The following is a 19349-nucleotide window of genomic DNA, read 5'->3' as shown; positions in this document are numbered from 1 at the left end:
TAAACAGTAGAGTGAGCAGCTGCAGTTCCAAGTATACACTTCTCTACAACAGCATCAGATAGATATTTAAATGAAAAACACTTTTAAGTAAGCCTGAATGATTCTCACCTGCGCAGCTGTGATTCCAGGTATGAAGTGAGTTTTGTGGTTTCATTGAGCTCATGCATGATAGCAGCCTTTTCTTCATGCAGTTTTAAGCTGTGCAGACAAATAAAGTTCGGATTTTAGAACATCTAGGAAATTTCATAAGAACGCTTTGAAATGTGACTACCCTTGCTGCTAAGTCCTTGAGGACATGATTATGATAATTCTGTAGCCCCCTGCCCCACTCTATTATTCTAGTCAGTATATTACAAAACATGGCATGACATCTGACATCTACCGTGTTTGAATTTCCTTGTTTGAGATCTCCACTGCATGCTTCAGGTCATACTCCAATTGAGCAATACGCTGGTAAATTGAAGTCATTTCCTCTTCACTGCGACCTTTAGGATCAATGCTGCGCAGTTCTCGCAAAAGTTGTTCTTTCTCTTGCACAAGCAACAATCTGAAAATCACAAGCAAGGTCAAAAGAACAGAAGAACAAAAATAACAATACCTAATATTTAAATACCCTTTTAAAGTCTGTTACATAATTTCTGCAATGAGCTTTTCTGTTGATGATCAAAGGAAGAAGTCTATAACCATTAGCACCCCCTTCCACTTTCCTTAGGGTCCATTTAATGCCTTCTTTGTCTACAAATAAACTTCGGAAGAAATAAATGTAAAGACCTAAGCCCAAGGGAGCAATAATGTAATTCCCCGTCATGTTAGGTTTTTTGAAGATCTTATGATTGCATAAAAATAAAATGGCAAGAAAAACTAGACATTTTCGACAATCTGATTTTTCTGTTTGCTTTTTGGGGCTAATAGAACAAAAGCAAAATAGTCCTCTGCACCCTCAATAACTGCCGATTTATGTTTTACATATCATTATTAGAACATTTAAACAACACCACTTCAATCACAAAATCTGGCTCTCTGCTTCTCACAACAGACTCTAACAAAAGGTTGATACCATGAGAGTAAAATTCTCATATTAAAAAAATATCTCAGGCAGACAAGATGCCTACCTGTCTTTGTCACACTGGGACTGGCCTGGAATCATCTGATCTTCAATGCTTGCCAAATGGCATTTAAGACTGCTCAATTTTTTCTGTGCTTCATCATACTGAAGCCTTATTCTTGTCTTTTCCGCAAAAAGCCGGTTCTGATTTAGCCCAAACTGCAAAATTTGTATAAAATGGCCAAATCAGAGGGAAAAAATTCTTAAGCATTTAAGGATATATAAATGTTCTTGTGCAAAACAAACTTGTTTTGTAATTCCCAATTACTCCCCCACCACACACACATGGAGACAGAGGAATAGAGAGAGAACAAAACATAACCAGTCTGTGTTTACATGTTTGCATGTATGTGCAGGAGTGCACATGTATAATATATATGTGCAGGCATCTGTGTATCAAAGATTCTCCTGTCATCTTACTCTTCCCCTAACAGTGCATGTAGAGAGGTTTTGAAATGTGTGCAATCACTGAATTAACACAAATGTACACACTATAATCTACATACATCTAAGGGTGCACAGAAAAGCACCATACCTCTCCGCGTAGGTCTGTCTGTGAGGCTGTTTCATGCCTATCATGTGCCAGAGGACAAGGTCGAAACATCTGGGGAGGATCCACCATTTTTATTGAACAGAAAGTCTTCCTTCAAACGAGCCAGAGACTGGAAAAATAGAAACTAAATGTCAGCAAACTGCTATTAAGCTATTAAGGTGAAACTCTTTAACATTTTAATGTTTATCGTGAAACAGGAAAAAATGCAACAAAAATTAAAGCAAAGCATGTGCATTTATGTGCATGTGGACCTTCATCTTTGTGCATGTACGAGTGTATATGTGCGTTTACAGGTTATTTTAGGGAAGATTTATACATTTATAAAAACACTGTACTGCTCGAACAGCACAAAGTAATACTGATAAAGTTTTAAAATATTAAGCTTTCCTTCTTCTGTTTTTGAAGAAGTTTGCTGTGCATGTCTGACAAAATGTGAAAATTTATGAACCCGTATATGATGAAGGACACAATTGAAAATGTTTATAATTACTTTAGTTTTTTTTTAAGTTGCATGGATCCTTCAACTCCCCACCCCACCCACTTTCTGAGACTGCCATACTTTTCATAAAACTATTACATTCCTTGATGACCACAAGAACTTCTCATAAACAGGAAAGAAATTCCCGGAAATAATAAACTTGATGCAATGCTTTTGTTCAGACTGACTACAAATGGCATAATTATTAAATTATGTTTAGAACAGAGTTCTGGCAAAAAGGAAAAATATCAACAAATGTTCTTCAGGCCTGTTCCAGCCAAGGACAATACCCTCCCTCTGGATTTTCTGTCCAACCTTTCTTTCACTTATCCTATAGCTGCATTCACTTAAATGCATGTGCCAAAAATGCCTAAATGGTCTTTGACTGCCCCACCCACACTCAAGTTGCCACTTAAAACACATCTGGTGGTGTCGACAAAATAGGTTGGCTCTAGGAAATTAGGATTTAAAAAAAAAAAGACGTGGAGGGCAGACAGAGGAAAAATAACTACTGAAAAGGTGGAAGAAGAACAGACACTGAGACCACTTGTTGGAACTGGCTGCTGACGTTTTGCAGATTCTCTACGAATGAACCAGAAAAGAAAAGCAACACAGATAATGAGTTCTGGAGAACATGGAAAGAGGAACAGGTTGAGTACTAAGCAGGAGTGCTGGTGGAAGAGAGGAATGGTTTAGAGAAGTATAGAAAATAATCTCAATGAATGCATCTATGATAAAGTCTTTAAGGTATAGCTTTTAAACTTTTGTACAAACTTTCTTCTCCTCACTTGCTTTTAATAAATAAATCAGATTTGTAGCTATGCACATTAAACTGAAAACTTCCTTATTGATTCACGTATTGATGTGGATGTAGGACTGCTACAAAACAAGCAGGACTGCATTCTTTTTCAAGTCGCTACTCCTTTGAGAGCTAAAGAGATCTACTCCATCAATACTGTCAAGTAATGATTTTCTATAATTAGTTTACTTCATTTCTGATTAAAAAAGAAAATCTTTTTGCCCACATCCAAAAAAAAAAAAAGAAAAGCAGACCTTTAACACAGAATGACACTAAATTTTAAAATTTGCATCGTATGGAAGTTGACAACTGCTGCTCTTTTGTGCATATACAGCAACTCACTAAATGCTTGTAGACTGGTGCCTCTGAGGGCACTGCTTTACTGTTTTCTGCATGTCCAATAATCCAGGTATTCACCTGGGCTTGAAGGCTATGTCATAGTAGAACATTCCAGTCTGGGTGCCAGTCTGCAGCATGCATGGCAAGGTTCCAGCGCCTGCTGATGCCTGCAGTGGCTTGCTTTTCCCATTGCACAAGCTATTTATTGTCAGGGTTGCATCACAACTCTTCTGTCCTCCCCCATACCCACTTACCCATTCCGTTCTCTAGATTCTTATCAAGGAAATATATATATGCCTGTGTATGTGTGTGTGAGAGAGAAAAAGAAAGTGAGAAACAGAGAGTGTGTGGATGAATGTATAAGTGGCTGAGTGGGGGATACACAAAGAAACTTTAGAAAAGGGAAGGGCAAAAAGAGGGGTAAAGATGAGAAAAAAAGATTCAAAATGAGAATAAGAATATGAGAAACAAAACAGGGAATCCTGAACATACTGAATTTTTCTTGTGACTCTACATCGCTGTACAACAAAAAGAGGAAAGGGGAGAATGAAAGTGCTTGAAGATCTACTAAGCTGATCAGCGTTCCCATTCCCTCTACCCAAGATACACCAGGCAACAACATTCTAGCAATCTAATATACACTAGGTGACCCACATTCCCAGTGTTTCACCCTAAGACACAAGGCAATCAGGTGATCATATTTGAACAATTTATGTCCTAATATAAGAACAAAGAATCATAACTTCCCTTAAAGAAAAGCAATCAAATTTGACAAACAGAAGCAGGTCAAACAGATCAGGGCAACTGTGCTGTAACATAAAGTAGTTAAGTGGTTGAATAAGAAAAGCAGAGCCCCATAGACAAGAAGCTATAGGGGCAGTGAACGGCAAGCAGCTCATGGTGTAAATGGTTCAACCCTCTTTTCCACTGCTTTTTACTTAGGTAAGCAGAGAATTTTCTAGTCTGAGGCCATAGTGATCCCATAACTTTCTGCTCATAACATAACCACAAGGCCACTTCCACTGAAGACCCCTAGAGATTACAGAGATGAGCATCATTTGCAAGTAATGGACTGGGCATAATCACCAACAAAAAATAGCATAAAATCATGTTCTCATCCTTCCAAGGCAGTGAACTGAATGTTCAGAATAACCAACAGACAAAAAAATACTATCCCATCCATCTACAAATGCACTTTAAAAAAATCCTTTGGTAAGTCTATATATATAAAATTGTGTTGCAGATTAATGAAATAGAGCTCTGGACTATAGAAGTCAATTTCTGAAATTGCAAAATTTAAGAAATGCTGACCAGATTTTTTTAGAACCTATCTTAAAAAAAAACTGCCCTTAGTTGTCTCATTCACAAAAAGATGGTTACGAGATAAGACCACTGAAAATAGCACACAACTTCTAGTATTGCAAGCATTTGAAAACAAGACTCCTTTGCTCAAACCAACAATCTCTAAATGACAGTAACTTTGTTCCAGCAAAGTGAAAGTGAGTCGGTGATAAAATTAAAAGTGCAGGGGTGGAAAAATTTTAACCCTGAATGTACTCAAGAAAACTTTTCAGACCTCCTACTTATAGCTCCATGCTATGCTATACCCACTACCCTACTCCCAGCATGTTTCTATATTCTGACTGCTTTTCCATCCCGCATGTGTTACAAAAACCTGACATTCCCATCCTCCTCCACACAGTATTTGTATCACCTGGCACCATGTGGGATGGTTTCCTTTTAAACTAAATGTGCAAAGTTTCTTGTAAAGAATTTGTATTACATGTTGCTGAATTTTTATTTATACACTGGCAGCACATGTGAATTTGCGTGTGCATGTGTACTTATGCAGCAGCCACTTATGTGCATTTATACATGTGGATTGATGTACACATATCCTTGTCAAAGACCAAGGAACAGAGAATGCTTATATATTCAAATAAGAATATGAAATTATACCTGACTGCAGGTGCAAACCACAGGAATCCCTTTGCTTTCCATTACTTCACGATAATTTTTTTTTCAGTGTAACTTAAGCAGCAAATGCTTGTTTTGAAACCATATCTCCCATTTGCTTAAGATTGTATACTAAAAGTGCTATTTCACACTTAAAAAGGTAATCTTGTATTAAAAGCCTTAACTTGCAAAGAGTAACTTATACAAAGAAAAAGTCCTTTACAACTTGTAGTACAAGTATTAAAATTTGAATGTGTGCAAGAGCATGTGTGTGTGTGAGAGAGAGAAAGAAAACAAGATAATCAATCAAGCAAACAATTATCAAATTGGAAACGTTACTTCCCTATTTTTAGGTCTTCCAATCCCAACCTTTTTCCTTCCCTACCTCTGTAATGTATTTGTGTACTTTTTGCATTTATAGTGTTTTTTAAATGTAGCAAAACAAATACCAAAAACATACATCAAGTGAAATGGAGATCCAGTAAAAATAAAATTAACTGCATTTTCTCTTACTGTAAATATATCTGCAAACTCGCACACACATACACCAGATCTCGTTTTGAGTCTACCTGGCACGAATGTTAGAGCCAGTCTGCTATTTCCACTGATTATGCCCAGCGTTTGTTGGCAAATAACTTGTCTGTGACTCACTCCCTCTGCCTAGCTGCCATCTCTTTTTACCTCTCATTCTTTTCTTTCGCACCTTGCTCATTCTCCCTTCCTTCCTGAGCTGATAATGTATAAGGCCACCCCTTGAAAAAGCTCAGTTTTACTCCAGAAGCAACTAAGCCAAGCAAAGAAAATTCAACTGCTCAACTAATCTTGAATAAACTCACATGTCTAGTATGACTATGCATGTGTACATCCACAAGAGTGTATCACATCAATAAGCAAGAGTAGGCAAGCAAAAGGTGTGGAAAGCAGAAAGAGTTTGACCCAAGATGCTGGAAAATATTATTTAGGCTACCTTATTTCAAACTTCTAGAAAGACACATGGCATCTAGTGGCGAAGAGAAACTATGCTATGGACCAGGCGTAAACATAATGGGTAAAGCAGCACACCGTGCTTTTATGCCAGATTCACGCATGTCAGCATGCTGTGGACTGTATACACATTCCATCATGCCAACTACAGAGTTGTAGCTGGTAACACAGCCTGCTGTTGAGTTTTTCCCTGTCATCTTTTGCCCACACAAGCATTTTTTGTAAACTGCTTTTTATAATGCAGGTGTCAAATATCGCACCTTCTTTTAATCCTACAAATTTACTGCACCATCTCTACACCCTACCCCCACAAGTACATATGATCTGTACTGGTTGGTGCAGCCTTTCCATCCCTTAAATTGATGCCCTTGCTCTAGAACCATGGGAAATTCTCACCACCCTATGACTCCAAGTTTTCACGTAAACAATATAAAAATTGACATACCACTAGCAGCCTGTACTCCCCTTGTGAATGCAAAGAATTTTGTTTCACTCGAGCTCATGCCAATTTTGAAAATTTGCCTCAGTTTATATCTAGCTTACAATTTTTGTTTCTCGTGTGTGCGCGCGCATACATTGCGCTGGGTAGATGAGGATAATTGTGAGATAATTTATAAAGAGCAAGTGAGTAAAAGTGAAATACAAGCATGTGTGTATTTCTGATTCTCATTCGTGTTAAGTTACTGTTTAACATTGCTCTAGTTTATCATCATACTTGAACACATACCTTTAAGTAAAAAAACAAAACAAATAAGAAAAAAAGGCACATTAACATGTTTTCTGATTAGATGATAGGAACATGCAGTGCAAGGATATTGAGAGACAAGTAACATAAAAAAAGGGCAATCATCACCTCTCCCTTTTTGTACCTCGACTGCCACCTGTAATCTGACATTCCATACCTCCTTCTTCCCAAAACCCTTCTGCACGACCTGCTGCCTCATCTCCTCCCAAGTTCCTAGCCACTACTACAGCTGCAAACATCCTGATAGAACTTAAAGCAAAAGTAGACTAGGTGCTTAAAACAAAACAGATTCTTACTACCCACGCAATTCCATGCTGGCATCTTTAGAGCAGTGACTCAACCTTCACCCTTGTTCCCCTCCCTCCCACAAAAACTTTTTAATGGTAGCTTTTATGTCACATGCCATTACTTTATCTACTTTCTATAACGATCCCAGACAGACAGAACTTCTACAATCTTTTGACACATTAACTGCTATGCAGTCAAAGTTTTCCTAACCTATGCAAATTGTGGCTTGAGACAGAGACAACTGAGAGGAGACAAAAGGAGAAGAGAATGATTCTGGGAAAGTGAAAAAAATCTTTGGCGCTGACTCAATACAGACTCTTAGGTCTTTACACCAATGCTGGCACTTACAACAAGCCTCCTGACATCATGCTCTAAAATAGCTACAGCATATTGCCTAGCAAAGTGGCCAGAGAGATGGGAACATGGCTGGCTGAAGGTGTTTGGAAACAGTTTATGGACATGTTATCAAGCTGCAAGTTGATGATTGCTAATGTTGTGATAATGAGCACTGTTTTTACTGGTTTTGCCATGGCGTATTCTTGCAAATGGCAGGGAAGTCTGTGACAATTAGAACAACTGAAATTCGGCCTAGCCATGCAATTTACATCACAGAAAGGAATGGATATTGCAGACCACACCAATGAACATTTCATTCACTGCAGCAATGCAGACATAGCTGGCACTCGGAGACTATAGAAATGTGAATCAGGCAAGGGGAAAATACTGATTAGTCATCACAGTTTAGCTTGTTTTTAAAAGGAAGAAAAAAAATTTGCAGAAAGAAAGAAACAAAGTGCTCAATTAAAGCATGTTTGAAATGGGAGAAATAAAGAAAAACAGTAAGATGTGGCAGGAGATACAATTTTCGTATAAAGACTGCAAACATGGAACACTGAATAATTTAAAAAAACAAAATGATGAGGAAAAAAACTCCCTACACCTTAAAAAAAATAAATAAAAAAATTCATGCACAAAATGCAATACAAGAAGTCGAAATGAGAGTTTTAATCAACAGGATGAACTGACTTTGGGATGTAAAAATAATCACTCACTTGAACAAGTTCGGTCCTCTCCTTCTGGCCAGAGGTCAGGTACTGCTGCAACTGACGAATCTCACTGATGATAGCTTGGGCCTGACCCATGCTATATCCCCCTGTAGTAGACAGTTTCTGGCCCACACTGCCATTAAAACTTTAAATTAGTTACTGTAAATGTTATGCCAACTGCATATTTGTACATAACTCTTTAACAATGGTTTAAATGATATTTGGGAATATCAAAATCCTTAAAAAAAAAAAAAAAATCTAAAGGACAACATCAAAACCAAATCAAACCAAACCAAAAAAACTTACTTGCACAGAGTTTTGACTCCCTGCTCCTTGTAGCACATCTCAGATTTAATCTGTTCAAGTTCTCTTTTAAGTCTTGCAACACGATTTTTAGCCAGATTGATATCCGCTTTAAGAAGATCAGGGTCATATTTTGTACTTCCCAGACTCGAGTTAGAGTTGACTGGATAACCGACAGATAGAAACCAAGAGAAACTGTAAGAGAGGGAACTTTCTAGTTACTCGGTACAAGCAAGGTCTGTCCAGTAAGTAAAGAATGAAATTCCCATGCTCTATAGGGATTACACATTAGGATGGTGGTTCAATGTCATTTAGAGCAGGATTTCAGGTAAACGCTAGGACCTGTTTCATTTACATTCTTGCCTCCACACTGCACATACATTGTTCTGTAAATACCTGCTTAAGTGCCTTATCATAGGAACGATGAAAATTAGTTTGGAGCAATGATATGCCATGAAATTTAGCATGAAAATCAGTAAAGGTGCCTCAGAAATGCATAAAATATTAAGAAAAGGCTATTGACCCTCATCAGTGCATGTCCACCAATAGCAAAAAGCTTTCAAAAAGGATTGTGAAAATGTTGAAGAAGAACCATGAACTGGGTGCCCATCTACACCAAAAACAGATGAAAATGTGGCTGCCAGGAAATAATTTGGCCGAAAAAAGCAGCCCAGTCTTTCTATATGCACCCAACTTGGCTCTGTGTGATTGGTTTCTGTTCTCCAAGATTAAAACATGTTTGAATGGCCACCACTTTGGCACAGTAAACATCATCCATAGAGCCCTTGGTTGACACACTGAGCACTCTCATAGATGACGATTTTATGAACTGCTACCAATGCTGGAAGTGTTGTGTGCATTCACAAGGATCATGTTTTGATAATATTGAATAATAAATTCTTTCAATAAATAAAAAATATTACTTTCTGGACAGACCTCATTTGTTGTTTTCACATGTTTTTTTTTTCCAAACAAACTTAAAATGTATTTCTAAAGATCAAAAGAAATGATGATTAGAAGAAACCGTATACCATAACATTGAATTAAAAACAAAATGAGACAACACCCTCTCTCTCCACATATTGGAAAAAAGCAAGTTATCTCATGAAGAAAGATTACAGCATGATTCATGAAGTATGCAGATATTTCAACTTTGGTATGCCAAACTAAATGTGGATAAGTAGATTACCCTCTCTAAATTTTGCTCTTCCTTGTGGATGAATTCGTTTTTTCTGGTGAAGGAAATTGACCATCAATGTGTTTTTAAGTTTTATAGTTCTAGGCTTTCTAAGACCAGGAAAATGGTTAACTAAGTATTAAGATCATACAAATTTATGACAATATCTGAAATCATATCTGTAACAAGTTGTGAACAAGCAAATCAAAGGTTGTGGTGAACTGTCCAATATGCAGCTCGATGTTTATTAAACAATAAATTTTGCAATAAAGGTTCTGTTACTATTTGTTTAATTGAATAAATCTTATCAACGATACTGGGTGAGACAACAAGCATTTACTATAAATAAAAGTGTAACAATTATGTACAGGTACCATAATGTAAACATTTTCACCCGAAAACCCTAAAAATCAGTTAATAACAGAGCATCCTCATTGCTATGGTACATTCTAACAGGCTTTCATAATGTGAGAAAAAAAAAAAAAAACCCCAAACAAAATAATAAAAAAAAACTTGTGTAACTGATGGCACAACATTCTTTGATAAGGAAAATTTAACATTCAAGGGTATGTTTTTATTCTGCTGATTATAAAAGAAAGGAAATAAGGAACAAGAATAGGTATTTGTATTTTTAAAGTCCACTTCTCAATGCCTATGCCTCTTAGCGTATCACATCGACAATGTGATTTTAACATTCTTTGCTTGTGCATAATCTATGCTCTGCCAAGAAAGCTATCCACTGTAGTGTCTAATGGCATAATATATACACTGTCTTTCAGATGTTATGTTGATTGCATTATTCATTTTTATAAACATTAAAATATTGTCACAATTGTATGTTAACAAAAAAATTTTATGTACACAGCTGGCATATTTTGAATATTTTCTTGTATCATGAAAAACCTAAATCGTTGTGTAGTTGAGAGACAGAAACATCTCTCTGTTTAGCTGCAGCCAATTAAAAAAAAAAAGAAAAGAAAATGATGTTGCATGCATACATTTATTTACAATGCAAACAGGATATGATGCAAAAAAAAAAAAAAAGCTGAAGAACTGCAGTGAAAAATCATCAAAGACACACCTAAACTTAAATTAGGTTAAACAACTTCAAGCGTATGATGGGTAAAAGAAGCCAAAGGTTCAAGTCCCATAAACACAATTGGCTCAGTTTAACAAACTTAACAGATACATTAGATATCCTGCCTGTCCATAGTCAGCACAATTATAAGTATTTTTATATAAATCTTTGAGAACAATGAAGCGGGAGAAAGAAAGAAAACCAAAGTTACTTACGACTTGTGCGGGAAGACTTCCAACCAGACAAGGTATCCTTAAGATGTTGGAACTCATCTTGGGCAAGATTTAGGCGCTGTTCCTTAATGCTGTAAATCTCTTGCTTGGCCTGAATGAAAACAAATCATGATTAGCTTCACAAATTTCTAAATGTAGTACATAAATGAAAGATTCCTCTTTTAATCATCTTTAATAAATAAAATGAGACAACCATCTGAGTATCTCACTCTAATAAAGAAGGTACAGGCACAGAGTTTGCTAGCAGTTTTTCCCCTTTCATTTGTCAGAAAACATGAAGGCAATGAAAACGCCACATGAGAAGTAAGATGGAAGAACAGAAAAAATTTGCTTCCACAAGAGAGTTAAAAAAGAAAATAATGAGGTTCATCCACAACATACAACATGCTCTACAGAAATCTATGACCAAGGCAGACTATTACAGACCATGCCAAAAAACAAAAATATGAAATAAGTGGAAAAAAGGAAGCTTTAAATACAGTGATTGACAACTCACAAAAGACAGTTACAAGCACTGATGATAAGAATAAATCTTGGTAAATGTAATTCATCCTTGTTAGGCACAAGGTGTGCTTATAATAATAACATGCACTTATATCACACAGCATCACCAAGATAGCTTGCATTCTCCGAGGTGACCAGTAATGATAAAAAGGAACATTTAAACATTAGGTAACAGACAATGCATGGTTGAGATATGCATAGGCACATTGAACAATATAAAGATGAAGTACAAGAGTAATTGATGACAAAGATGGAATACATTTTGATGAGAATGGTGCTGCTATAAACATCATACTGAATTACAGCTGCTAAGACCTTGATACCTGTGTTACAAAGTTTAAGGAATATCACCAAATGGAATTTCTAGCTGATATGATTTTACTGCCTAAAAAGCACAGTTAGGTACATATGAAACAGGTCATGCGTAACTGTTGGAAAAATGGCAAATTAGGCAATTAGATATAACAGATCCTTTTCCTCTTTGCGCAAACCCTGTTTTTGAGTAGTGGTTGCAGCACTCATGTCCCTGTTTATATCACTTAATTTAAAAGGACACAAAGTAAGTGTGAAGTTAATACATGTAAGCATACAACAATCATGTGAAATTAGTAATATAATATTAATGGTCACAAATGCACATACACAGAGGTAACCTCAATATCTCAGCCAACTATCTCTAAGAAACCTTCTTTGCTGACATAAACCCAAGATATTACTGCAGAGTTTATGTGTATGAGCAAGAGCTTGATGTTTGCAAGAGGCTGCGAGCCACAGAAAAAAATGAATCTGATGGATGCACACAGGACCCATTATACAACAGGCATGGCCAAGGTCAAAGTGGCTTGACAAGGGGGTGAGGGGGACTCAACTCATTCAGAATAAATGAATGAGACTACAGTGAACAGGAAGCAGTAAACTAACTGTCCGCCCTCATACTCATATTTTCATGCACACATACACTCTGCACATAATTTCTATCCCGGATTGTTCTAATATTACAGTATAAGCAGCTATTTTGTAACAGATTGTAACCATTTATCACGAGATGTTGATTTGTTAGAGAGGGGGGGGGGGTCTGGGGCCTAGCAACGCATTCTAGCATTCCAGTTGTGTCTACAGAATCCCCATCTGAGATACAAATTACTGCATCTGTGATCAGTTTTTATCCTCTTTCCTGTTTCCCACATTTTATCACACAGGATGTGAATATACAAGCACAAAATTTCAGCTGCTAAATGCATGAGGATTATTTCTACATTATTGTTAGTGTCTACCACCCGTAAAATACTAAAGGTTTTCAAACCCCTCATTTAAAATTGTTGTGGGCTTTTATGTACCACTCCTCTCTGTAAATATACTGAGCACTGAACAAAAATAACTAAAGTCTGAACATGCCATATGACACTTTTGCCATATAACAAAGTTAACATAGTGATTTTGCTGTTGTAAACTCACACAGATTGTGGATGCTTTGTCTTTGTATATAGCAACTTACTATTCACCAGTCATTAAATCCTCAGTTAATTCTGTATAAGCACAATACTTTTTTTTAAAACTACTTTATTGGTGCTCATGAACAATAAAGCTGTAGATATTACCTTTAAGTCGTCCTGAGCAGTGACCAGATACTCCTTCAGCATAAGTTCTTGCTCCTGTCGCCATTGTAGTCGTGGGTCTTCAAGCTGGTTGACCTCTGCATAAAAAATAATATTAAATGAAAGCATACCTTTATAATAATTGTCAATTAGCAGCACTAATACAGTCTTTAATCATCATAAGGATAAAAAATCACAGATAAAATAATAAATATTTTCTTTACTGGCTAGAGGGGAAACATTTCTTAAAAAGTGTACACAATTATACATCCAACACATACAGTTTTACTAAAATCCCCTCTATACCAATACTTCAAGACTAAATTTACTATAAAAATGTCTCATTAGAGTTTGTTTATAGCTTCAGCTTTTCTAGCTGCCTTTATGCATTAACTATATTACCAATCTTTGATTTATTAACTAACATTCAAGCCACAACTCCTGTGAATATACAAATATCTCACTGAAAATACTATCTATTAAAAACAATGCTGATAGTCTTTCTCACCTACATTTTTTGTCTTTGGTGTTTATAATGCATGTTATGTAACATGATATAACAATGCCCTAAAAAATATCTGTGAAAACATCAAAATAGCATCCTTACGATTTATGTGGTCAATGTAATAGGTCCCAAGTTTTGGGTCATTGACTTCTTCCCAGCCTAAAGGAAGTTCGTCACCAACACAGTCAGCAAATGTTTCTGGCTTGGTATACCTGCACATGCCAAAATGGTAATGAATGGCTAATTGGTCAACATACTTTGATTTTTTTTCTGTAGTTTCTTACATGTAGTTAAATACTTTTTGTGCTCCAGGTGTAAAAGATTTTTCTAAAATGGTTTTCTCTCTCCAGCCACATAAAGGTTCTATCTGTGTGCTCTAGCCCACATTCCTCCTACCACTTAGTAATCGATTTCTCCTCCCTCATCAACTTCTCAGGTACCATCACCCACAGTTTTATTATGCGATATCTCCTTGTCTGCTTCATACACTTTCTCCCAGATAAATGTTCATTTTGCCTCACATGCAACCAGAATAAATTCTCCCTTTACCCTATAATCTATATTACATGTCTGAGCATTTATGATAAGCTGGTAATCCTTACACGCAGTAGATGTTCTTAGCATATAATTGACTACCAACATTACTGACTCTAATGTATATCTGCATTAGTGAATCTGTGAAAATGCATGCATAAGACATGTGATGTGAATGGTCAACATTTTTCTGAGCCACAAATTGTAACTGATATAATGTAAAATGTCACTAAAAGCCATTAGTATTTTACAGAATGGGAACTTAATAGCAACAGAAATGTTAATAATAAAAAAATTTCAATTGAATTTGAAAAGTGCATTTCCCGGTGTGGATGCAAGCTCAAGGTACTACAAAGAAACTGACAAAAAACACAAGAAACAAACAACAGCAAATAGATAGCACCATAGAAAACTAAGTGTAATCAAATATGCAAAAACTGCTAAACTTGCTAAGGAATATCTATCACTGGGGTCACATATGCGCTTTACAAGACCATGCTGATGAGAACAAAATCCAACATTTTTCTATCAACATGGTAACTTCCAGCCAACTACAATTCACTCTAAACCTGCAAAAACTGCTTGTGAGTAACAGGAATACGAAAATTGCTCAGGGTGTGATTATTAGATTAGAAGCAGATTTGCACTGACAGGTTGATAAGGCTGCTTGATCACTGGTGGCCTTTAATGATGGCTGCAGCTTGCCTTCATTCACAGAATACATTTTAAACTGAACTAATTTCCCATCCTTCCACTACCAGTTTGCAACTTCAGACAGTATCTATACCTAATCTCACCCCACATAACTGGGGAAGGGCAAGATATAAATGGAAAACATGAATGAGCAAAATACTGGGAATGTCTGTTTACTTCATTTCAGCAACTATCTGACTAAATGTAATTTTTTTTTTTTTGTAATCTTGAAATTTAAAGGTTGAACTTCTACCTTTGGGTGGGAAAGAATGGACTGACCCATGGAAGGAAGTGAGTAACATGTGGTACTAACTACCCTAGTAGTCATGTTTCGCTAATTGCTTCCATCTGGTTCCACAAGTACCCTCACTTTCCTTCCTTAGGCCAAGCCAACCTGTGGGACAGCGGAAAGGCCTTTAATAAAGATAAAATGTTTTCCCCTGTTATTCAAGTTTACTCCCTCTCTTTCGCTGTCATGTAAATTAAGAAAATTATGGAGAGAACAGGAGATATAAAGAATTCTGAAATCCTTGTTTTTCAGTCCACAGGTAAGCGCTAAGCAAATATAAACACACGTTCACAAGAAATTACCACAGTAGGTCTCCCTGAGTGCCTGATGAATTCTCTCTTTATTTTTCTTAGTTTATCCCCTTCTCTATTATTTTGTTCTTTATTTCTCTAATTATCATTTCGACACAAATTCTCAAACAGCTAACATATTTATGAAACATAGCTTTCCTACATTCCTGTAATCACTCCTACCTATTCACATAGGCTCTGTTGACAAGCACTCTGTAATTTACAACACTGTGTGCAGCCTAAGCGAAAAAAAAAAAAAAATGTCAACAAAAAATAGAGAAGTAAATGGGCTGACAACACAGTGCTAAGAAATTTCAAGTTAATTATAAAATTATCAAATAATTAACTGGAATGCCTATGATCAAATTTTGCCACCTTTTTTCACTACTAACAAATTGGTTACAATTGCTAGGAACCCCACAGAGTGTCCAGACTAAAAGGATAGGAGTTGCTTCACTTTTTCTGACAGCATAAATGATTGGCCACACAAAACTAGGATAATATGGCTTTCTGACTTTTCAGTGACAATGCCAACATAAATTTAACAGTGATAGTAAGTGCTTCTCTTCCCATCTCTAGCATAGCAAATTCTTCTATAAAATATGCTTGTGCAGAAGGTTGTAAACAATAAAACTACTTTCTGGTCACTTTAACTACATACTCCCCTTTGCATCTTGTAAAGCATATTCTGCCTTGCCCCTGCATGTGGAAATGCACTATATAAAGCCTATTATTATCATCGTTATAAAACTGCAAGTGCGACGAGTCTGGTGTATTCCTACTAATTTTATCACAATAAAAAACAAATCTAACTCCAAGACAAAAAATTAAGTGCCAATATGAGTATTCTATCTGTAACAAATGTTTGTTATACATACTAATTTCATCTGAATGACTGCTCATTAGTAACTGTTTAGCAGAAAACTGTAATCAGCAATGTGCCTCCTCTCTGGTTTTTCTGTTAAAACAGGCTAAACTTAAAATGACCAGAAAGTAGTTATTTGTAGTCTTTCTAGATCTTTTGTCTCATTGACTGATGCTCAAAATAAGTTGCCACTCAGCACAGAATGCAAAACACAGATAAAAAGAAATCCCTTTCACAAATAAGGCATTTCCTCCATATCCTGCAAACATGCTCAACAATGCATAAAATCTCAAAATTATACATGCACGTCCCACCCCTTTCTCTCTTGCTCTAGTAAACACACATATACAAGTTCATGTGCAGGTGAGAACTCGCCCCAGACACACTCCCAACCACCCTTACAAAAACCTTATAAACTATATCAAAAAACATATTCTTGTCAATTACAGAACAAAGCATAACATGATTACCAACCAGGAAGCAAAAAAAAAAAAATTCCCTCATGGATGACAAAAATCTCCCCAGAAAATATGGCCTGACTTTCGGGCTTTCAAGTGAACAACTGTCACTATACAAACACAACACTGGTAGTTTCAGATATAGGACAACTGTTCATACAATATAAAATAAAACTAACAATAATGTCACAGAATTCTAGACCGTGTCATGGGCTATTTAGTTTATTTAATGGCCATTCCTGGTTATTTACAAATCAAAATGTAATTACTTGGTCAAAATGGCAATACACTACATGTTTATAAGTGAAGGGTGAGCTTGTGAGGTGCAAAAAAATATTTCTTCATTTTTTTGTATGTCAGTTCATAGATAATTTTTTTACTGAATAAACTAGGGATACAAATATAAAGTCTTGAGCATGATAAATAACAACAGTTTTATTGCATAAAAATATCTCTATATTCTTAACATTTTAAACGCATCTTCTATCCTTTCACAGGGTGAGAAAAAAATGTAACGAGGAGACCATGTGTCATCTTTTAAAATTTTGATTAAGATGATTTCTTTCTCTTAAATGTTAAATGCTTACCCATGACTTATATTACGGTTAAAGTTGCTACTTAAGCTGATAGGGAAATCCGGTCAGTTCTGATTACGAGCCGTCCTTCAACTACAGCAGAAATAAAAGGCTGTCACAATAACAGGCCACTAGTGTCTCAAGAATGTGTCCTCTTCTCAGACTGACCCAATTCCTGTCTGAATATCTCTTCTACTGAATCATGTTACATCAAGGTGCAACCAAACATAGGCCAGCAGGACCGAATAACACTTATGATAAGAGTGGAAACTTCACTTTTATGAAATTATGCACCCAGTGGCCTCTTTGCTATTGAATGCCGCGAAAATCTAACGTATTAACTGCGATAACAGGCTACAACAATGCAGCAGCACGAAAATTTCCGACACCAGCACATTTGCTGTGGAATGCGGTGCCGATTTCAGAAATCTGACAAGAACTGCACGCAGTTTACATATTTTTAGAGAAATAATAGATTTATCTTTCAAAGGCCTCAGATTATCACCATAAAAGCAGTCTTTTTACGAAAAAAATGTTTGAAGTTTATAAGAGAAACAACAGAGCAGGCGACTAGACAACTTGGCAGAGATCGGCAGAAAATACTTGTGGAATCTTACCTGTCCCTGGGATCAATCCATGTCGTTCGACAGTTGTTGTGGTCGATAAAAAAACGCTTTCCATCGTAGTCTATAGCCTCTTCCCATCCATTCGGTAGGGGAAGTTCCCCATTGCGTCCTTTTGGCATATTTCATCTAAACTATTTGGTTGGAAACTCTTTCACGTACAGCCATACTCCATATTGCTCAGGATTAACATATGACGTCACGTGACCTGGGTCAGCCAATAACAAGCCGCCATTTCCTTCTATATTAGGAGATTGGTATGCATAGCTAACGAGGAAAACAGTCGGAATCGCAGAGTATACCTTACATTGTTATTAGTCTTTTGTCGAAAGAATGCCAAAGGCATTTTCTGTTCAAACTATCAGAAAGTAATAGCACACCTTTAGTCAAATATATGCCGATCTAGTTGTGACAGAAAACCCTGAACATATTAATTGCTCTATACGCACATGTACTATAAACAACTCGTTGTTAGTGATCCAGTGCAGACACCTATAGTGCATTTGTGTTTATGTGTGAATTTGTGTACTTCTCCTCTCTATCTCTCTCTCTCTCTCTTTAATTGTGTTTTGAGTATTGCATTCTTCGCAGAGAGAGAATATCAGTTATGAGAGGAATTTCGACAAATAGCTGACACACGCTCGAAGTGTTAATATATATGCGTGGAAATTAATGCACTGTATAAATCCTATTATTATCATTATAAAACTGGGGGAAAGGGAGTGGAGGGAAGGGTGCACCTGAGAGAGAGACTATATATGTATCAGCAACTAATTAAGTGATCTAGCTAATCCACCGTTTTCGAACGTACGCGGAAAGATGGGGAAGTGGGATAAGAAATCGGGGATAGAGAGAGCGAGAGCTATAATAATATATGTGCACGTTTATCGCTACATGTGCCTGGACAGAATTCTCCGCATATCACATATGTTTATTTACTTATTTATTCAAGATATGCTTCTACCGCATATAGGTGGTCTCCGGATACACTTCTGACCAGTCGATTTTAAGTCGATTTCATGTGTATTTCGGAACATACGCATGGTTTATATTTTGTCTTGAGCATCAGTTTATATCTGTACATATATGTTTCTGAAACACTTCCAAATGCAACAATAATAATAGCTTAAAAAATTATACTCCCACTTTCGTTTGTAAGTCTGACTTAATTGGGTTTTGACATCTACATTCATATAAGTACTGATATTTGACGTTTGTTAACCGGGAACTGTCGCTATACTCAGTTTTAATACATATATATGAGGTACAACATGAAGACAATGAACGGAAATACTTTGTGGTCACATCGTCATACGACCAGTTTAATATTACTA

General features: G+C 36.4%; 1 protein-coding gene across 1 annotated transcript in view; it reads right to left on the bottom strand.

Moving 5' to 3' along the window:
* Positions 1–18216, bottom strand: part of LOC112559117 (protein KIBRA-like) — a 28078-nt gene extending 9862 nt beyond the window's left edge. Inside the window, 11 exon segments of the mRNA XM_025230086.1 lie at positions 109–198; positions 383–547; positions 1113–1264; positions 1641–1682; positions 1684–1767; positions 8300–8426; positions 8600–8759; positions 11067–11175; positions 13187–13281; positions 13791–13900; positions 18010–18216. Coding sequence (XP_025085871.1) covers positions 109–198; positions 383–547; positions 1113–1264; positions 1641–1682; positions 1684–1767; positions 8300–8426; positions 8600–8759; positions 11067–11175; positions 13187–13281; positions 13791–13900; positions 18010–18137 — 1262 coding nt within the window. The 5' untranslated portion in view covers positions 18138–18216.
* Positions 18217–19349: the final 1133 nt, after the last annotated feature.

This window comes from Pomacea canaliculata, linkage group LG3 (genome assembly GCF_003073045.1).
Source record: "Pomacea canaliculata isolate SZHN2017 linkage group LG3, ASM307304v1, whole genome shotgun sequence".
In the NCBI taxonomy this organism is placed as follows: Eukaryota; Metazoa; Mollusca; class Gastropoda; order Architaenioglossa; family Ampullariidae; genus Pomacea; species Pomacea canaliculata.
This window is presented reverse-complemented; position numbering and strand designations above follow the sequence as displayed.